General features: G+C 34.0%; 1 protein-coding gene across 1 annotated transcript in view; it reads left to right on the plus strand.

Annotated features, from left to right (window-relative positions):
• FSTL5 (follistatin like 5) overlaps positions 1-21,915 on the plus strand; it is a 791,029-nt gene that overhangs the window by 414,873 nt on the left and 354,241 nt on the right. The window contains exon 5 of the mRNA XM_015538440.2: positions 21,121-21,317. Coding sequence (XP_015393926.2) covers positions 21,121-21,317 — 197 coding nt within the window. The remainder of the gene's footprint in view (positions 1-21,120; positions 21,318-21,915) is intronic.

The following is a 21,915-nucleotide window of genomic DNA, read 5'->3' on the forward strand; positions in this document are numbered from 1 at the left end:
ACAGACTCTGGAGTTTAATTGCCTGATTTTATAACCCAGCTCCAGTAGTCACTGACTATATCTCTTTTGGAAACTTGCTCAACACCCAATTGCAGTAGTTTGCCCATCCATGAAAGAGACGTAATATTTATCTCATAATATAGTTGCAGGGATTAAATGTGTTAATACTCAGCTTGAGATCCTCTAACATGATGAACATTCAATTATAATTGTTTGCTGTTTTCATGTATACATTATGTCTTGCTTCCGTATTTCCTTTTTGGAGTCAGGCAAAATACATTGCACTAAAATACAGCCTATGTGAACATGATGAAAAGTAGAGTTTAGGGATAGATAGGAAAGCAATTTGACTCAAACATCTATTTTTGTTCTACTATCAAAATAGCTTAGGCAAAAAATTCTATTTTTTTCATGTATTTCACCTTTGCAAACATTGGAACATCATAAATAATATCAAACTGAATTAATGTCACTAGTATCTATCCAAAATATTTGTAAATAGAGTATCTATCTATCTATATTTATCTGTCATAGCTTACTCATTACTGTGGTGATATGTTCTATTTGCATTAAAAGGAGAATCTAAATCTAACATTGTGGGGTGGGGTCAGTTATTTATCATAAAATGTGGTGAACTCTTTACGTATAATTTAATCATTTCAAAAATGCATGAGTTAGATTCTGATATCACTTTATTAACTAAGAACACTAAGATACAGAAAGAGTCAATGACTCACATGTTCACAGCTGGCATATGTTAGAGCCAGGTTCTTAACCTAGGCACCTATCTTTTAGTAATTGAGAACAGTCATTTAATAATGCATGGCCTCAATATCCAACCTAGTCTAGGGTTCACCTTTTGAACTTTCATTTGAGTTTCACAGGATGAGTTCACAGTCCGTCATAATTTCCCTCAGATGTCTGTCTGTCTACATGTTACTCCCATCCCTGGCTCTGTAATTTCCACTTTTCTTTCCACTTCACACAATTCAGAAGTTCAAACTTCTTCAGTGTGTTTTCTTTATTAATTCATATTATTAAAACAAAACAGTTTTGCATTTGGCCTGCCAGGCTATGCTAAAAATTAGGCTTGGGCTCACCTGTGAATTACTTAAACTTCGTGTTTTTTATATTTCTAAATGAGCCTCTTAACTGGATTACACTGTTGTGAGTAAAATCTGGTGTTTATCAAACTTGAGTGTTCATCTGAATCACCTGAAAAACTTATTAAAACTCAGATTGTTGGGCCATATACCTAGAGGTTCTGACTCATTACTTTTGATTGGTGCTGAGAATTTGCCTTTAGGCTATAATGTGAGACCACTCATATAGACTAATATAGTACATTTTAAAAATGCTTTCAGTCTCTTTGTTCCCATAAATGCTAAGTATTTTTTTACTATTATGAACATTATTTTTGACCCTTGACAAAATTCCAGCTAGCAGAATATCTATATTAGCTAGGAATTGATAAAATTTTGATTCTATTTTTCCCTTCTCCTTTTTTGGCAGCTGTTTCTATATTTAAATTTATTTTTATAACATTTATTCATTTTGGAGGGACAGAGAGACAGAGCCCAGGTGAGGGAGGGGCAGAGAGAGAGGGAGAGTCCTAAGCAGGCTTCAGGCTCTGAGCTGTCAGCACAGAGCCCAATCAGGAGGGGGGCTCCCAGACCATTAATTCACTACCTGAGCAGAAGTCGGATGCTTAAGCAACTGAGCCACCCAGGTGGTGCATCTATTTTTATAGACTAGAGGAAGCATTAGTGGAATAGGAAGCTATAATCAAATTTTTCAGTTACAAATGTCTAATGTCAATCACTAACACTTGATAGGCTGTAAAGTAGCACACAGTTGGCCAAACTATCTAAATTCAAATTCTAGCTCTGATTTACTTATTTAACCTCTCTGTGCCATAGTTTCCTAATCTAAAGTAGGAAAATAATAATAGCATACATCCTATTGAGTAGTTTTGGTAACATATGGATTAATAGATGAAAGGCACTAAGAAATATTTACGGTGAAGGATAGAGGAGTGTTCACTTTTACTTTGATAATGACATTATGCATATAATTTCAAATATTTTGCTTGAATAGTTTATTAACTGATAAATTATGATATATATAACCATCATATGGACTTCAGATCAAATGGACTTCAGATCTCAGCTTATCATCATGTTTCGCATTATGCTTATAGTTTTAATTCAACCATAATATTCCTGGAAATGTTACAATTAAAATATTTCCAATACCAAATTCTTGAAAAATATCATATTTATAAAGCAACAAATAAACTTTGCTACTTAAGAAAAAATAAATTTCTTATTCTTGAAAATATTACATTCATTAAAAATCTATTTCAAATTCTTTAATAAACACAGTACTTATAAAACAGCCTACAGAATCCTACCTTTTGTTTTAAAAACCCATTTGTTCTAATAGTGCTCTATGTGCTTTATAATTAAAATATAATCATCAGAATGGATCAATTGTCTGGTCAAATATTTATTTCAATTTCTAATTTTGTAGAAGACTTGTCATTTTTATGCAAGAATAGCTAATAGTGTGGTAAAGAACAGCGTTTTACCTGATTAAAACCAAATTAACATAAACAAACTATTCTAGGAAAGTTAAATGCTGTACTGAATATCATTAAGCAGTTCCCAGAATGTTATAATGCCCCATTTATAATAATTTTATTATGTATGTGGACACATAGACAATTTGAGTGAAACATAATGCTTACTATGCATCTTCAATATGCTTTTTGTACCATGACCCTGCTGAATAGGCAATATGAAATCCTTGCTAAAAGACATCGAGTAGCCAATGAGCAGACAGCCCTCAGAAATTTCAGAGTATCTGAACAACACTAGAAGTGAAGTTAGCGAGTTGATGAAAGGCAGAGCTGTGTCACATTTTTCTGTTTGGACTAAATGTAGAAAGGAATGGTAAACCATTTAAAGGTTTGAAGCAGAAAAGGTACCTGAAAATGGTAATTTATAGATTAACAGTAATTAGATTGAAGTTGGCAAGATTGAAAATATAGAAGGTTGCATGTAGGCAGTTAAGAAATTAATGGTAGAATCAGATGAATGCTAGCATCCCAAGTTACATTACCTACTAGTATGGATGGAGAAATATAAGAGAAATTAAGAAGGAAGGGTAGAAGAAAGCTAAAGAGATTAAACATTTATCTCATCACCTCCTTAGACTCCAATAAAATGAGACTAAAATAATAATCCCATAAAAAAAATTGGGCTATTAATGAAAGTGGTTTTTTTGTTTCTTTTTTTTTTGTTTTTGTTTCTTTGTTGTTGTTGTTGTTGTGGTTGTTTTTTTGAGAGGGAAAGAGTGAGGGGGAACCAGAAGGAGAGGGAGAGAATCTTAAGCAGGCTCTACACCCAGCATGGAGCCAACATAGGGCTCAATCCTACCCATGACTCTGAGATCATGACCTGAGCTGAAATCAAGAGTAGGACACTTAACTGACTGAGCCACCCACACACTCCATTGAAAGGAAATTATAAATAAATTTCTCGAAGACACAGAAAAGAATAGAAGATATTTCTACAATAAACATATATGATAAAATACTGAGGGCAAACACTAAAATAAATTTTAAAAAGGAGCATATGAATTCCAAATCAGTAACAGGAAAATGATAAAATAAAAACAAAACAAATAAAATTTATCCAAAAAGAAAACATAAAAGCAAAACAATAGTGAGCACAAATAAATGTTACAAAAACAAATTCAAATACACTAATCATCATCATTGTCTTGGTCCATTAAGACTGCTATAACTAAATACCACAGACTGAGTAGTTAAAAAGCAACAATATTTTCTTACAGTTCTGGAGGCTGGAAATTTCAATATTATGGTACCAACAGATTTCACGTTTGGTCAGGGCTTCCTGGCTCACAAACAGCTGTTTGTGAGGTCTACGTTTTCATACGGCAGAAGGGGTTAGGGAGCTCTGCTGGAGCTTATAAGAGCACTAATCCCATTCATGAGGGTTCTATTCTCATGACCTAAGCATCTCCCAAAGGCCCAATCTCCTAATGCCATCACATTAGGAGCAGTAGAATTTCAACATATGAATTTTGAGAGGACACAAACACTCAGACCATAACAGTAATAAATATAAATGGACTAATCTTACCAATTAAAATAAAGAGAATGTCAGGTTTTTAAAATCCATTGATATGAGATTAGGATAAATGTAATGCTGCCTTAAAGGTAATTGGATGATTTAGGGGAGAGTTAGTAACTAAGGTTGTCAGATAAAATACAATGCAATATTTAGGAATATGTATGCCAAAATTTATTCATTATTTATCTGAAATTCTAAATTAACTGGCTGTTTTGCATTTTACGTCCTAAATCTGGCAACTCTAGTAATAGCTGAAATGCTCATTTACTGCACTCTTTCAGTCATTTTTATTCTTACTCTTTTCAAGTAGATGTTAAGATATTCAACAAATATTAGTAAGCAAACAGGTGCTAGCACTGAGCTAAGCAGTGAAAATACAAATATATATTTGTATTCAAAATATAAATATATTTGTGTGTGTGTGTGTGCAGTTATAGTTGTAGATATAGTTTCTTCAATAAGCTGGTCACTATGTTTACCTGATTATAGTAATAAAATATAGGCAATGTGCATAATGGGAGCGAAGGAAAAAAAAGTGTGACAACCTATTGGTATTTATGACAATTGATTAAAATGTTATTATGTGTCAAACCTAGTTATAACCTAGTTAATAATCCAAAATGAATTAAATGATCTTACCATCATCCGAAAAAGGAGGAGAAATGTCATGTTTTAAAAAATAAAAAGTAAAATGAGAGAGAGAACAAAAGAGAGAGGGAGAGAGAGAGAGAGGGAAAGAGAGAGAGAGAGAATTAGAATAAATGTGATTCATACAAAGTACTATAGAAGTTTAAAAGGAGGAACAAACTTAGGCCCCAGCCAGGGCCTGTCTGTTTCTGATCCCTATGGACTGGGAACATTGCCTATGTTGCCCCTAAGTTGGATATTAAAAGTAGATGGGACTTAGATTGCAATTCATTGATAAAAGCATATTTTTCTTCAGCTTTACAAATTTAACTTAGATTTACAATTATTGCAACTCACAGAAATAGCTCTGAAGGCTCTTTTTCCTGTTGCATAGGCTACTAGGCTCATGTGTGTGAAGAAGCAACTAGGACATCATGGTCTAGATTTAGCTCCTGAACTAATGTCAAGTCTGTTTTTCATCTTATAGGGATATAGTTATAATCTAATTTATTTAAACTCTGAAACTGTGGTTCACCACCCTGGATGCACTTATGAACCATTTGAAGCACTTTTAAAAAATATTGATGCCCAGGCACCACTACAGATCAAGTAATCAGACTCTGAGAAAGAGGCCCAGGCATCACTTGTTTTAATGTTCCTCAGGTGACTATATCATGAACCACACATTAAAAACTGCTTTTGAAAGTTCTAGTCTCTCATTCAGTGGACCTTAAAAGCAACTTCAAGCTGTGCTAACAACACTCTTAGGGGTCTGAATTACCTGTTTGTCTAGCTTTCCTGACCATACCTATGAAGCAAATGGCAGATCTTTCTTATATTCACAAATTAATATAATACCGAATTTGTCCTGACTGTATTTAACAAAATGCTTTCATGTAAAACAACCCCTTTTGACCAAGAGGTTACTTCAGTAAAAGTAAAAGGTCTAGTCTATTATATTAAGACAATAGAAAAAAAAATCAATGACTTTCCTGGGATATATGTGGTATAGTAGCCCTCTTTTATTATCCCTTAAATTTACATAACATATTAATTTCTCACACCTTTTTGAAGTCCATTTATATGACACATTAAAGGAGTTCTTAAAATCAAGATAAAAATGCTATTGAAAATTTTTCTAATATTTATTTATTTTTGAGAGAGAGAGAGAGAGAGACAGAGCGTGAGCAGGGGAGGGGTAGAGAGAGAGGAAGACATAGAATCTGAAGTAGTCTCCAGGCTCTGAGCTGTCAGCGCAGAGCCTAATGTGGGGCTCAAACTCACAAACTGTGAGATCATGACCTGAGCCAAAGTTGGACGCTTATCCCACTGAGCAACTCAGGGGACCCCAAAAATGCCACTTTTGAATTCAGTATTGAATATATCTGTACCTGTGTCTTTTTTCTGTTTCCCAAAAACTCAACACTTAAATTTCAAGAAAAGAGCAAACAAACCAGACAAACCAAACAAAAAAACCAGAAGTAATATAATTAATTGTATACTGATATCTATCTCAGCTATCCCATTATTCTATACACCAGGGGACAGCAGATTATGGCCAACTACCTGATTTTGTACATAAAGTTTATTGGAGCACAACCATGACCATTTATCCATGTACTGCCTACGTTTGCTTTTGCCCTGTAGTAACAAAGTTGAGTAGTTGTGACAGAAATGACACGGGCCAGAAAGCCTAAAATATTTATTCCCTGGGCCTTTGCAGAAAAAGTTTATGCTAACCTGCTATAGATTGATTTTAAAAAATCTATTAAATTTAAGATAACTTGAGAAAGCTAATTCCCTCAGATTGCTCTTTGACAATTCCTTGTAATGAACAAAGGAAGGGAAAAGAGTTATTTGCGAAACAAGTCTCTTCCTCAGTGTGAAATGATCTTTCACTTTCTCTCTTTTTTTCTGTCTTGTCCTCTTTTCCCTTCCTGTTTGTTTAGTTGTGTTTTATTGTGTTTTTTTGTTTTTTTTTTTCCTTCTATGATACAATATCCTATCTTCCTTGGACCATTTAAAAAGCTATACTTCTTGGACTTTTAAAATGATTGCCATCTTCCCACAAATCAAGGGCCAAACTTTTTTTGCCTCCCTTGAGATCTCTTACCAAGTCTGGGAAAGATCATTTAAGGATGATTTGAAGAGTCATTAAAATAAAATAAAAATTTAGTTATTTTCTCACATAGCTTTGTATTTAGTCTCTAAACCTGGCAGAATTCCAAAACGATGGGTCTGTGCTAGGGACCTGTCCTGAATCAAGTATTGGGTACCAACCAAAATCCAAGCATGGTTAGCACATGTTAGATGTTTAACAAATCTGTTATTTATTCATAAGGGACCTAGGCAGATGTTATAATCAGTTCAAAGAAGTCAAAGAGCCACATACTTATATGGAGTAAACAATTGTGGAAATGTAGTTACAGTTGTACATGAATCTGGCTTTTTCCTCAAAAGAGGGAAGAGAAATCAATTGAATCTCTTCCAGTCAGAATTCGTTTGCAAGTTCATAGAGAAGAATTACTTCTCATTGGTAACAGTTATCTACAATTTACAGAGCAGTAAAATATTTCAAAGGCAACAAAAGGCTGAAGTTAGATAACCCTGAGAGTAATGTTATAAATAATGAATAATTTTCCATTGGAGACACCTAATAATTTCTTTGCTCATTCCAAACTTACCAAACTGTAGTACTAGAAATCAGTATGTGGCATCAACAGCATTGAAGTCACACAAAATGAAAAACTTCAGACATAAATTTTATAACCACCATCACTATTTTAATTATGGAGCTAAGAAGAAATTAATTTAATTGAAGAAAATGTTACTAAACCATTATGTATTTTTCATTAGTTCTATGTGAACATATATAAATATAGGTGTATGAATATTAATGTATGTTATCTTCAAAGAGAGTATGTTTTTGTTTCTACTGCTCATAACAGATAACTAAATAAATAAGAATTTTAGAGTTAATGGAAAGGCAACATCTTAGTTTTTCTTTTTCCTTAGAAACTAGGCAGTCAGGCATTGCTTTAAAATGAATTTATTAAATAATTCTGCAACTCATTTGTAAAACGAATGGCTTTAAAAATAAGGAGCTTGTAATTCATTTGCATCTGAAAAAATACATAGAAGGACAACTCCTTAAGTAATTCTCTTTTACTATTTATTCATAGTGTAAAAATTAAGAATTTTACATAGGCTTTAGAAATTTCACACATTTTAATTTTTTTCTTATATAAACATATTCATAACCCATATGCTTTTAAATTGTAGCAAAAGTAACTTGAGAAAGGTCAATTTAATGAAAAAGCAACTTTTCACTGTTAAAGTTATCTTGAACATATCTTTATTAAAGCAGTCCATAGCCTTTTTCTAAACATTAGTCAACACCATATCAAAGGAATATATCTCTACAAGTGCTGTTATCACTCATATTAATAAAACCACAGATTTTGTTTTATGCACACACACACACATCCTTACATAGGGTGAAAATAAAAATGTTAGCTGAATTTCACAGTTAACTTTGCATTTCAGAGAAAGGGAATATCTCTTTTCCTCATATTCTTCCATGTAATTTGCAGCAGTTAGTCAATTTTTCCTTTTTCAAGAAATAGACTTTAGCACCTAAAGTTGTGTGATGAGGGGCACCTGGGTGGGTCAGTCAGTTAAGCACCTGACTTCAGCTCAGGGCCTGATCACATGGTTTGTGAATTTGAGCCCTGCATCAGGCTCTGTGCTGATAGCTCAGAGATTGTGTATCTCCCTCTCTCTCTGCCCCTTCCCCACTCACTCTCTCTCTCTCTCAAAAATAAATAAACATTATACTCTGGTTTCTCTTCAGATCGTATAAATCTTTCGCCTTTTACTAAAAAATAAATAAACATTAAAAAATTATAAATATGTAAATAAAGTTGTGTCATGAAATTATCTTCATTTCTTCTTCCACCAAACTAGTCAGTGCTTCAGCATTCTCTTTATAAGAAATCTGTATCTTGTGGCACCTGGGTGGCTCAGTCGGTTAAGCGTCCCACTTCAGCTCAGGTTGTGATCTCAGGGTTCATGAGTTTGAGCCCTGCATCAGGTTCTGTGCTGACAGCTCAGAGCCTGGGGCCTGCTTCGGATTCTGTGTCTGCCTCTCTCTCTGCCTATTCCCCACTGGCGCTAGACCTCTCTCTCTCTCCCTCTCTCTCTCTCTCTCTCTCTCTCTCAAAAATTAATAAAAACATTTTAAAAAATTAAAAAAAAAGAAATCTGTATCTTAATATTCCTTGAAAATGTGTGTGGTCATGGTTTTACCATTGTCATCTTCATTTCACACTCAGCAAGTTCCCTCCTTTATTATTTTTTTTTTGTTATCACTTCAAGTTTTATGCAAATTCTAGTTAGTTAACATATAGTGCAATATTCCTTTCAAGACCAAAATTTAGTGATTCATCACTTATGTATAACACTCAGTGCTCAATCCAAGAAGTGATGCACAACTGCCATGCATTTGCCAATGACTCATTCATCCAATTTATCAAACACTTTTTTCCTTCTGAACTAATGAGCTTCTGAGCTATAACTATATTTCCTTTTCCCTCATTGAGACCTCTAACAGGATATCCCCAAATTATCTAAAACTCATCTAATGTAAAAATAAAGACATCAGGGCAACTGGGTGGCTCAGTTGGTTAAACCACTGACTCTTGTTTTCATCCCAGGTCATGATCTTGCAGTTCATAAGATTGAGCCCTGCATTGGTCTCTGTGCTGAGAGTACAGAGCCTGCTTGGGATTCTCTTTCTCCCTCACTTTCTGCCCCTCTACTACAGGTGCACAGGTGTGTGCGCTCTTTCTCTCTCTCTCAAAATAAACACACATTTAAAAATTAACTTGTCATTTCCTCTATATTTATTTGCTCACTGTCTCATAAGCCCAATTTCTTTTTTTTTTTAATTTTTTTTTTAACATTTATTTATTTTTGAGACAGAGAGAGACAGAGCATGAACGGGGGAGGGGCAGAGAGAGAGGGAGACACAGAATCGGAAGCAGGCTCCAGGCTCTGAGCCATCAGCCCAGGGCCCGACGCGGGGCTCGAACCCACAGACGGCGAGATCGTGACCTGAGCTGAAGTGGGACGCTTAACTGACTGAGCCACCCAGGCGCCCCCATAAGCCCAATTTTTACTGATGAGATACACAGTCTACACTTCATGCAGAAACTTTCCAGTACTAAATGCCCCACTCTTCCTATTTATAATGCTTACATAGTTTACCCTCTGTCTTTTCTAGTTCCTAAGTATCTTTGGTCAAGTTCATGATGAACTATTGTTAAAATGTGATGGGGAATCTGGCTCAGTCGGTTAAATATCTAACTCTTGATTTCAGCTCAGGACATGATCTCACAGTTTATGAGTTTGAGCCCTGTGTCAGGCTCTGTGCTGGCACCATGGAGCCTGTTTGGGATTCTCTCTCCCTCTCTCTCTCTGCCCCTCTCCTGCTCATGTGCACACGCACTTTCTCTCTCTCTCTCTCTCTCTTGAAATACATAATAAACTTAAAAAATGTGACATATACCCACAAGAAAGTTCATGACTAAGTTGATAATTATTTCTTATCTTGTATGACTAAATATGGGTGAATTAAAATAAAATGTCATAGTGTCATATTTCTATGATATGTAATACTGAGGAATTGAACAATTAAAATTTATAATCTTCCAGATAACAAAACAGTGTGAATTGTATAAAGATTATATATAACCAAATATTCTTTATTAAGAAAATGTTAATGTTTTATTTTTTTTTTATTTTTGAAGGAAGAGAGAGAAAGAGACAGAGACAGTAGGGGAGGGGCAGAGAGAGAGGGAGACACAGAATCCAAAGCAGGCTCCAGGCTCCGAGCTGTCAGTACAGGTCTGATGCAGCACTTGAAGTCACAGACCGTGAGATCATGACCTGAGCCAAAGTCAGACACTTAACCGACTGAGTCACTGAGGCATCCCACAAGTGTTCTTACTATATAGTATTTTATGTGTAAGTTATTAAAATCTAAGACAAAAGTAAGGTCCACTTTGGAAATACTCCAAAGAATCATTACATAGAAGAAAATGACAGATACATGTCTAGTTGAAGAAGTTCTTTCTTGACCATTTAACTATTTAACTACTAAAACCAAGACTGATTTGAAAACACAAAGTAATTCTCTTCTACAGACAGACACAAATGGGTAGAATCATTTCTGTTTTTTTGGTTGGTTTGTGACAGTGGGGAGGTAATTAATGCTACATCCATGCTATGACCAATCTATATGTGAAATGTCATAGGACATTTATAGAACAATATCTATAGGCCAACTGTGCTTAAAATAAATAATGACAATTGATACATAGTTCTTGTTCCCACAAGCACATGAATTTTTGCACATTGCATCTATTCAGATAAATATTTATACATGATAATTGTATTAAGAAAAAAATATTTATATATGATCATTGTATTAAGAAAAAATTTATACATGACCACTGTATTAAGAAAAAAATCAAGGGGGCGCATGGGTGGCACAGTCGGTTAAGCGTCCAACTTCAGCCAGGTCACGATCTCGCGGTCCGTGAGTTCGAGCCCCGCGTCAGGCTCTGGGCTGATGGCTTGGAGCCTGGAGCCTGTTTCCGATTCTGTGTCTCCCTCTCTCTCTGCCCCTCCCCCGTTCATGCTCTGTCTCTCTCTGTCCCAAAAATAAATTAAAAAAAACGTTGAAAAAAAAAAAATCAAGTAAGGTGATACTACCCATATACTGATATTTATATTAACCCACTTCTAGATTGAACCTGTATGAAAGTATCTATCATAAAAAAAATCAACACCATGAACATCACTGTTGTGATGTTTAATACATGATAATGTGTGCACATTTATAGTTGATTATAATTAGATTTATTTTTGCAATAATATTTCTTTTTATAGTTGATAGGATAAAACACAGCCAGAGGCTGATGCCCATTCAAGACTATCATCTCTTGTTTATTTGGCAAAGTAAGTTATATAGAATGTATAAGAAGTAGAAACCCCAGAGAAAAATCCTGTTTTTCACTATCACTTCGTTACTTTTTTGTGATAAATGAGACAAAGAGTAGCTGAACTATTAAAAAGCAAGATGTGTATGAACTCTTCACTAAGTTACTCAGTGACCAGAAAAAGACATATACTCATGTTCATAACTAGGAACTTATAAAACCAAACTGTCCAAAGTACCCAGGGTTCATGGATGAACTTCAGGAAGAAATTGATTCAACCTCAAACTTCTATAGATAAATTTAACATTAAGCTTAGTGCCTAAGGAAGAGTTCTATAGTCCTATAAGAGTACATTTCTGGATTTGTTCCAGACCCACGTACAACGCTTAATGGCTGCTTGATCTATGTTTCCCATACGGAAGTTTGCAGTTTTTCTTTGTGGTTGATCAAGCTTGCCTGGTAATTGTATCACCATCTGAGTTACATTTTTTGAAGTTGTGAGCCTACAAAATCATGATGTTTAGATAGGCTTGGCAAGTCATTCATGTCATTAGGTAGGCCTATTGCTCGTTGTGGAAATTCAAAACCCCACTAGCTGAAAGGTCTCTGTGTCTCAATATAGAAGACAAAAGCAAAGAAAAAAAAAAAAGATTTATTGAGTATGCATATGAGATTTTACACCTGAAGCTTCTCTAGCTTTTCAATAGACAAATAGATGCAAACTTGTGAGTTCTGTATATCTCAAGGGAAATTTCTGAATTAATTTCTGAGTGATGGGCTTTCAATTTTAGGGTTAGATGTTTCTCAACCTTTCACATAATGTCAAATGTCAAACCTATTATTGGGCTTATTATACTTCCAATGATATGATATGACTTTATAGGGTAATTACAAAGATTAAAGAAGTTATCTGTAAAATACTTAGAACAGTGCCAGCACAAAACAATTGTGCAGGGATAGATTTACTTTTTTGTAACCTGGTTAATTTTAAATGATTTGGTGAAATTCTTTAAAAAATAAGCAATTTACTTTATGTATCTTTACTCCAAAAAGTCATATAAGTATTGTAACATGAATGAAAATTAATAACCTTCATAAAACACAGGAGGCTATCACAACAAGAAATGTAAGGTCAATGTGTTATATATATTTAAGGCAATATGCACTCACATTTTAATAATAATTGTAAATTTGTAAAAAGATGGTAGGCCTTACATATTATGTGCAAAATATTTGTAGATTGATTACCAGAAAAAAAATTATGTACGGAAAACTTAGTTCACAAATTGTTAAGCAACATTAACTTTCATATCTTGTAAAAGAGCTATGCCTTTTCATATGATGCATATTGTATTTTCTTGGTTTTTACTACAAAGACAATGCTTTAAGAGGCTTTTGAATTCCCTAAACAATAGAATTACACATTTGGCCAATTATGATAATTAATATTACAAGTGTTATTTACTTTGGGTAAGATAAATGTCCATTTTTCTTTTAAGTTTCCAAGCATTCTAGGTGATCAATTTCACCATTGTATTGTGCTTTTCACTTTGCTGCATTCTCTGTATCTTTATAATATGTGATTGTGTTTGTGAAGATGATGAGAGAGGGTGGTGATAGTAAGCAACAGCTAAGATGAGCACCTACTCCAAAGTGTGTCATCTTTTAAGAGTATAGTTGGAAATAGAGCATACTGTGACTAACCTGACCCCTCAAAGGCATTTTAATTAATGTTCTCTTAGGGTTTACAGAGCAAAGTGACCTGATTACTAGAGCACTTTTATTGAAATTCTAATATACAATCACTTTTGCCAAACTAGAAAGTCAAACCCTGTTTTAAATCCTGCTTATAAAGATTTGTAGGCAGTTGTCAATGACATGTGGCATATCATTGACAAAAGTTATATATAAGTAGCAAAGCATTTGGAGAATGGGTATTTAATTCATAATACTTTCCTTTTATTTCCAGTAAGATTAATTCCCAAAGTTAATCAGTAAGCATACCAATTCAATTAATTGTATCCTTCATCATATTCTTTTAACTATTCAACAATGCTTAAGGAATTAAATTAAGCCAAATTACATTGTGCATGAGTAAAGAGTAGGAAAACGGTGAAAGAACCAATATCTCTTGGAAAATATACTTATTAACTTTAAAAAATTGCCCATAGAACAATAATGAGGTGCCACTGCGTATGTATTAGATGGTGAAAATCCAGAACACTGTCCCCCCAAATGCCAGCAAAGCTGTGTAACACCAAGAATTCTCATACATTGCTGATGGGAATACAAAATGGTACAGCCACTTGGGAGACAGTTTAATGGTTTCTTACAAAACTAAACATAATGTTATCATCTGATCCAGGAATTATGCATTTTGGGATTTACTCAAGAGTTGAAGACTAAGGGCCGCACAAATATATTTGAACACAGATATTTATAGCAGCTTTAGTCATAATTCCCAAAATTTAGAAGCAACCATGATATCTTTCAGTAGGTAAATGGATAAATAAAGTTTGGTATATCCAGAGAATGGAATATTATTCAATGCTAAAAAGAAGTGAGTTCTCAAGCCATGAAAAGACATGTAGTAATATTAAATGCTTATTACTAAATGAAGGAAGTCAACCTTAGAAGGCTACATTCTGTATGATTTCAAATGGACTTTTAGTGATAGTGATATGTACTGTATGTTCGCTGATTGTTGCAGAATATTTATAGTGGGGAAGTCTGTGCATGTAGGGGCCAAAAGGTATATGGAAAATTTTATTTTCTGGTCACTTTTGCTGTGAACCTAAAACTAGTCTCAAAAATAGTGTATTCTTTAAAAACTATTCCCTACTTCAAACCAAGAAACAGACACTGATGGTTACCAGAATGGAGGTGGGTATAGGGGTGGGTAAAATAGGTAATGGGGATTAAGGAGTGCAATTGCTGTGATGAGCACTGAGTGATGCATGGAAGTGTTGAATCACTATTTGTACACCTGAAACTAATATTATACTGTACGGTAACTAGTTTGAATTTAAATAAAAACTTAAAAGGGGCACCTGGGTGGCTTAGTTGAGTGTCCAACCCTTGATTTTGGCTCAGGTCATGATCTCATGATTCATAAGATCAAGCCCCACATTAGGCTCTGCACTGTCAGTGTGGAGACTGCTTGGGGTTCTCTCTCCATCTCTCTCTGCCCCTCCCCAACTCATCCTCTCTCTCTGTCTGTCTCTCTCAATAAATAAATAAATAAATAAACATTTTTAAAAAAACATAAAAAAAAAGATCCTTGCCTCTAGGAGAAAATCATGGTTCTTTAAATGTCCTACATTGTGAAGAATGTGTATGTGTGTTTGTGTGTGTGTATGTGTGTTTGTATTAGTGAATTCCCAGAATAGAATAGTATCTGAAACATAGTTAACTTACATTAATTTTGTTTATAATTATCATATACTTTTTTTAAGTTTATTTATTTATTTTGAGAGAGAGAGAGCACAAGCAGGGGAGGGGCAGAGAGGGAGAGTCCCAAGCAGGCTCTGCACTGTCAGCTCAGAGCCCAATGTGGGGCTTGAACTCATGAACCATGAGATCATGACCTGAGCCAAAGTTGAAAGTTGGACACTTAACCACCTGAGCCACGCAGGTACCCCTAGAATATACTTTTTAATATGAACATTTAAGTAGAGTTCATGTAAAATAAAACAATTTACACATTTATCTTTTTTCACATTTAAATAGATATCCCAGTTAAGGATTAAAGTTTGTTTTAATTCTTTTGACTACTTTTAATCAAGATAAATTCAATCAAGATAAAAACACACTTAACAACTTACAAATTAACTTCAATATAATAGCTTTCCATGTTGAATTTGATTCACATATACACATAAATCAATATACTAAAGTTTTGATATATTCCTTATGCTATAAATATGAAATATTTTTCTAAAGATATGTGAGGGGCACCTGGGTGGGTCAGTTGGTTAAGCATCTGAGTCTTGATTTTGGCTTAGGTTATGACCCCATGGTTTGTGGGATTGAGCCTTGCATTGGGCCCTACGCTGACAGTGCAGAACCTGCTTGTAATTCTCCCTCTTCCTCTCTCTGCCCCGTCCTCCCAACTCTCTCTCTCTCTCTTTCAAAAAGAAAATAAATAAACTTTAAAAATAAATAAATAAATTATGTGAAAAGACTTTATTAACAATTATTGAACAGTTTGAGGAAAAAATAGTTCCAATATACATTCTAATACTTGAATAGAATTAACACTAAAATAAAAACATTCAATTTTTATTCTTTGAATATCTAAGATTTTAGCTTACATTAGAATGAAAATAATCAAATTCTAACCATAAATGTTAAAAAGAAAAGTAATATTCTTATATATTTAGGTTTGAATGTTTTTGTGTTGAAGGAAATAGGTAATTTTTATTGATGGATGGGAGAGGGATAAAAGTGTAATTTCAAAAAGATAAAAACAGCCTTTGGAAAACATAACACTAAGGATAATTGATATAATCTATAATTTTTAGCACTTACCATGTCCTCAAACAGATGGATGTACTATAGGATGTATAAAATGTAATTATCTTTGGTTCCATAGAGACTTGGAGAGGTACTGCCAGCTAGCTACACAGGTGCAGCCATTTGAATGTCAGAGATTCTGCATCCTTCCCGGCCCCCCAAGACCAGATGGATTTTAACTTCCCTTTGAATGACTCTGAATCAAGAATCAGCACAACCTCAGTGTCACTGCATTCATGGGAAAGATGATGGAATAGATACCACCAATAGGCATCTCATTTGTCTTGTTCTCAGTGTCTAAAACAGGGAATGCAGAGGAGATCTCTTACTGGTCTCCCAGAATAGGAGGTAAATCCAGGAAAATATTTCTTTCTCTTACCTATACCAATCAAACACTGACTGTTGATTAATCTTTGAGAAAGGAATCTTATCAAAGCAGATGAACAAAAATTTCTTACCCTCCTGCCTGATGTTATTCATGGATGAGTCCATGATTTCCAAATATCTATTAATTGATATTTATTTCTAAATATCTATTCTGTTTCATTAATAATGCTAGTTCTTTTTCTTTCACTAAAAAAGGTAGTAAATATTTAATAATGCCAAATCGTCACTGTTTTTGCTCCTTAACCCATTATAATAAGAATTCTGCTGCATTTTGAAGATATTTGCAAATGACATGTCTGAGAAAGGGTTAGTATCCAAATTTTATAAAGAACTTCTAGAACCCAACACCCAAAAGCAAATAATCCAATTTAAAATGGACAGAAGATATGAACAGACACTCCTCCAAAGAAGACATGCAGTTGGCCAACAGGCACATGAAAAGATGTTCGACATCACTCATCATCAGGGAAATGCAATCAAAACAACAGTAAGATATCAGCTCGTACCTGTCAGAATAGCTAGTCAAAACACAAGAAAACCAAGTGTTGGTGAGGATGTGGAGAAAAAGAACCCTTTGTGCCCTGTTGGTGGGAATGCAAACTTGTGCAGCCACTATGGAAAAAAGTAAGGAGATTCCTCAAAAAGTTATAAATAGAACTACCCTATGATCCAGCAATTGCTCTACTGGGTATTAACCCCAAAACTACAAAAAAAAACATTAATTCAAAGGGATATATGAACCTATATGTCTATTGCAGCATAATTTACAACAGTCAAATTGCAGAAGCAGCATCAATAGTTGAATGGATAAAGAAATATATATACATACATATATATATATATATATATATATATATATACACACACACACACACACATATATATCATTGAATATTATTCAGCTATAAAAAAAAGAATGAAATCTTGCCATTTGCAATGACATGGATATAGCTAGAGAGTATAATGCTAAGAGAAATAAGTCAGAAAAAGACACATACCATGTGATTTCATTCATATGTGGAATTTAAGAAACAAAACAAAGAAAAAAGAGATAAAGAGAGAGGGAAGCCAAGAAACAGACTCTTAACTCTGTTTTCTATTAATAGAGAACCAACAGATGGTTACCAGAGGGGTGGTGAGTGGGGGGATTGGTGAAACAGGTGATGGGGATTATGGAGTGCACTCGTCATGATGAGTACTGGGTGATTTATGGAAGTGTTGAATCACTATATAACAAGGTATGTTACCCATACTAAAATTAAAACAAAATAGAAAAATATCAATGGGAAAAAGACATATAATAAAAAAGGAGATTCTAGATTTTTAAAAAAATGCTCCATTTATTTACTAAAATCTTCTTTAAAGTCACCAGTTACCTACAGTTTAAGGAATTCGATGGGCCTGTTTTATTGTCTATCTTACTTTTACTCTGAAACATTTGACATCTCATCAGACCCTCTTTCTTGAGTTCTTTTCCCTTTAGCTTCCTTTTCAGTATTTATTTTCCTGCTAGTTCTCAGATAGACCTTTTTCTTTTTCCTTTGTGAGTTATTTTTTTCTCTCCTTGCCTAGTGTTTATTATGATGTTTATCTTTCTCTTTACAAATAATCCTTGGACAAGTTTACTGAATCACATGTAAAAGTTGATCTTAAAACTCAGTTCTGAAGATAAGCAGAGAATAAAAGATAGAAGGGATATTGCTTGTATATAAAAATCACTCTGGGGTTGCCTGGGTGGCTCAGTGGGTTAAGGGGCCGACTCTGGCTCAGGTCATGATCTCACAGTTTGTGAGTTTAAGCTCTGCATAGGGCTTTGTGCTGACAGCTCAGAGCCTGGAGCCTGATTCAGATTCTGTGTCTCCCTCTCTCTCTGCCCCTCCCCCACTCTCTCTCTCTCTCTGTCTCTCTCTCTCTCTCTCAAAAATAAACATTAAATTTTTTTAAATAAAAAAAAAATCACTCTGCTCCTTTCTAGCTCTGTAACTTTGAACAATTATTTAATTTTTCTGTGCCTTAATTCCTCATCTATAAAATGGTGATAGTTGTCTTTCTTCTGGGACTGTTGTGAGGAATAACTAATTTAAAATGTATAAACTTCCTGACACGTAAGAAATCTTCATTACATGTAATTTATTGTTAATAGCAGATGTTCCTATTTATTACTAAAAAAATCTGTGACAGAAATTTTATTAAATCTATAAATTCTACAAAGTTTTACATAATTGCATAACTACTTCTTGTACATTTCTGTGAACTATAAATGCCTTCACTGCCATGCTTTTATTTTTATTTTCTTTGGATTTACAGCAGCCACCTGAACTTTCAAGGAAATTTACAAGTTGGGAAATGAAAATATTAATAGGATCATGATGATGATCACATTACTCAGTTTTATCAAAATTAAAATGAACAACTCAAACTGTTTCCTTGTTCCTCAAATTTTAAATATTAGTTAGCAGGTTTTCAGCATTTAAGCCCTGATTCCCATTGTCTCTCACCAACATTCTGGTCTCCACATTGCCTATGGCCCAATATCAGCTCCCCTAAATTCAACCCTACTCAGCATCAGTCAAAGGAGATACCAACCCAAGGTCAAATACAGAAATTCCATGGAGGGCTATTGCAATGGTCTATTATCCTTTTTCTCATTCTTTTATCACACATTTCTCTTTCTTCCTCTGCATACGTATGTGGGCACACACACACAGAATCACAGGCACATACACGTTTGAAGGCTTCTTTTCTGTCACTTTCATGGACACCAAAATTGCTACCTATCCCCTCTAGATCTGATTACTTCTCTCTTTTGTCAGTGATTTCTTTGCTATTATGAAAACATTTTTAGCATTATTTTTATACTGAGAATGGAATAATGCAAAATTGACTTAATCTGCAGCACAAAGTTTATGTTTTGTTGTAAAAAAAGAAGTTCTTGACAGGATTGCTAAACACTAAAATTGCTGAACAACAATAGCTATTTCACTATCTTTGAAAAATAAGACAGTCTCTCATCTCTCTAGACGAGATTGTTTTCCATCTTGTCTTGAAAGAGAATGAGACTTCAAATCCTGTTTTTCAACTCCATACTTCTTAGACATATATTTAAAAATCTTTAGAAATCTTTTAAAATTGTAGATTCTGTTAAAGCCTAATTGTCAATATTGACAACAATTATAAAGTTAGTATTTTCTCTAAAAGTACATTGTAAAAATTCTTGGCTAATATAATACCTACTTTTTTTCATTCACAAATTACATTAGGCACTGTATTTTCTATATTTTATATCACATTTGCTATCAGTAGTATATACTACTTTCCATTGTACTATTTAAAGACATTATCATGGAGGCCAGTGTAAAAAAAAAAATCCTTTGTAAGACAATTGTGTGAAAATTGCAGTTATTTTTGAAGACATTAAGCTAAGCAATCATTTTCACTAATTCTGATGTTGCCAGTATTGTCCTGGTTATTTTATGGGAAATATGAAAATCTTTGATGCATTGTTAGTGCAATGAGCTTATACTTCATTTGTGGAGATGAAATTTGCAAAGTTAAAACTTGGAGATACAAGGTGCAAACACATATCATGTAATACACTGTGCTCCTAAAGGAGAGATAAATAAATATCAGAAAAATAATTAAAGTCTTTTAGAAGAATACAAATAAGACCTCAGCATCATTGGGAATAGGATTTTTATAAATGTAAACACATGCGTACAGACATCTTCAAAACAAATTCAAATGTAAAAAGCATACTTCCAGTTAATATATGCTATCCTATTTTGAAACCAGATATATATATATATGAACTCAAGTGCAAAAATCCAACACAATCTAACTCTTTGCCGGGCAAGTTATTTCAACTCCCTGTACTTCATGTTAAAACCGATGAAACTATCTATATAGGAATGTATGGTGAGGATTAAAACTAAGATAATGGGGCCACCTGGGTAGCTCAGTTCATTAAACATCTGACTTATGCTCAGGTCATTATCTCAGAATTCCTGGATTCCAGCACCTTCTTGGGCTCTGCAGGCTCTGTGCTGACAGCCCAGAGACTGGTTCAGATTCTGTCTCCCTCTCTCTGCACCGCCCCTACTCTCTCTCTCAAAAATAAATAAATGGACATTAAAAAAAACAACTTAAAAAAACTAAGATAATGTATTTAAGCAATTGGAACTATCATGTGTTTCTAAACCCCTCATAGAACCAATTACTTTATCCTAGAGAAAGCACACAGTAAACATGTTTTTATTAGATTTGATACAAATGAAAATATCCTATTATTTTAACCTTGTACAAGTTGGAAGATAAAAATTATGTACCAAGTATATTATTTATAAGATATCAATTTCTTAACATTAAAACAATAAATGATTCCTTTTCAATAATATTGCTTTGAAAATAACTTAGTTCTTCTGTTACAGGAAATAACTGCAAGACCACTGAATACAACAAGATGAAAAGCATGCTTTTAGATTTACAAAATCAAAAATATATTACACAAGAAAATGAAAACCCTAACGGTGATGACCTGTCTTGGAAGAAGTTGTTGGTGGATCAAATGTTTAAATATTTTGATGCCGACAGTAACGGACTTATAGATATTAATGAACTAACTCAGGTATGATTAATGATTAAATTAACAAGCTTATTTAAAAATCACATGTACAATATATTTATATCTGTGTGAATTTATTCTATATTAATAAAATGTATTTAATTTGTATTATTTGAAAGTGTGGACAAAACATATTTTTAAGAGTAAAATTTGACTGCTGTTAAATAACAAAGATTTGATTCAACTGAGTCAATTTTAAAAATCTAATTGGCTTTACTGTTCAATTCATGAACTGGGCAGCATCCCATCTAGCAAATAGAGAGGCACTTGGGAAGTTGTACAAATGGAAAGTTTTTGCAGGAGAGTGGGGCAAAAAAATTATTAGCAAAAGAGAAAGATTTTTCCCGGCAAGGCTGCTTTCCCTTAGCTGGAAAGGCTAGGGCTGTTATGTCGATTACCTCATCATCTTTTGTGGGATGGAAAAGGACCAAGTGGCAGACCCACTGGGGCTGATTGAAAAATTCCTGACCGACCCGTTAAGACTACATTTCTGGGGAAGGTTGAACTGCCATTAGATCACGTATTAAACCCCAGTTTGAGGATTTGGCCTAAATTATGCCATTTTAGGACTGTTTTAGGACCAAAATGGTTTGGTTTTTGG

Source organism: Panthera tigris, chromosome B1 (assembly GCF_018350195.1).
Source record: "Panthera tigris isolate Pti1 chromosome B1, P.tigris_Pti1_mat1.1, whole genome shotgun sequence".
Classification (NCBI taxonomy): Eukaryota; Metazoa; Chordata; class Mammalia; order Carnivora; family Felidae; genus Panthera; species Panthera tigris.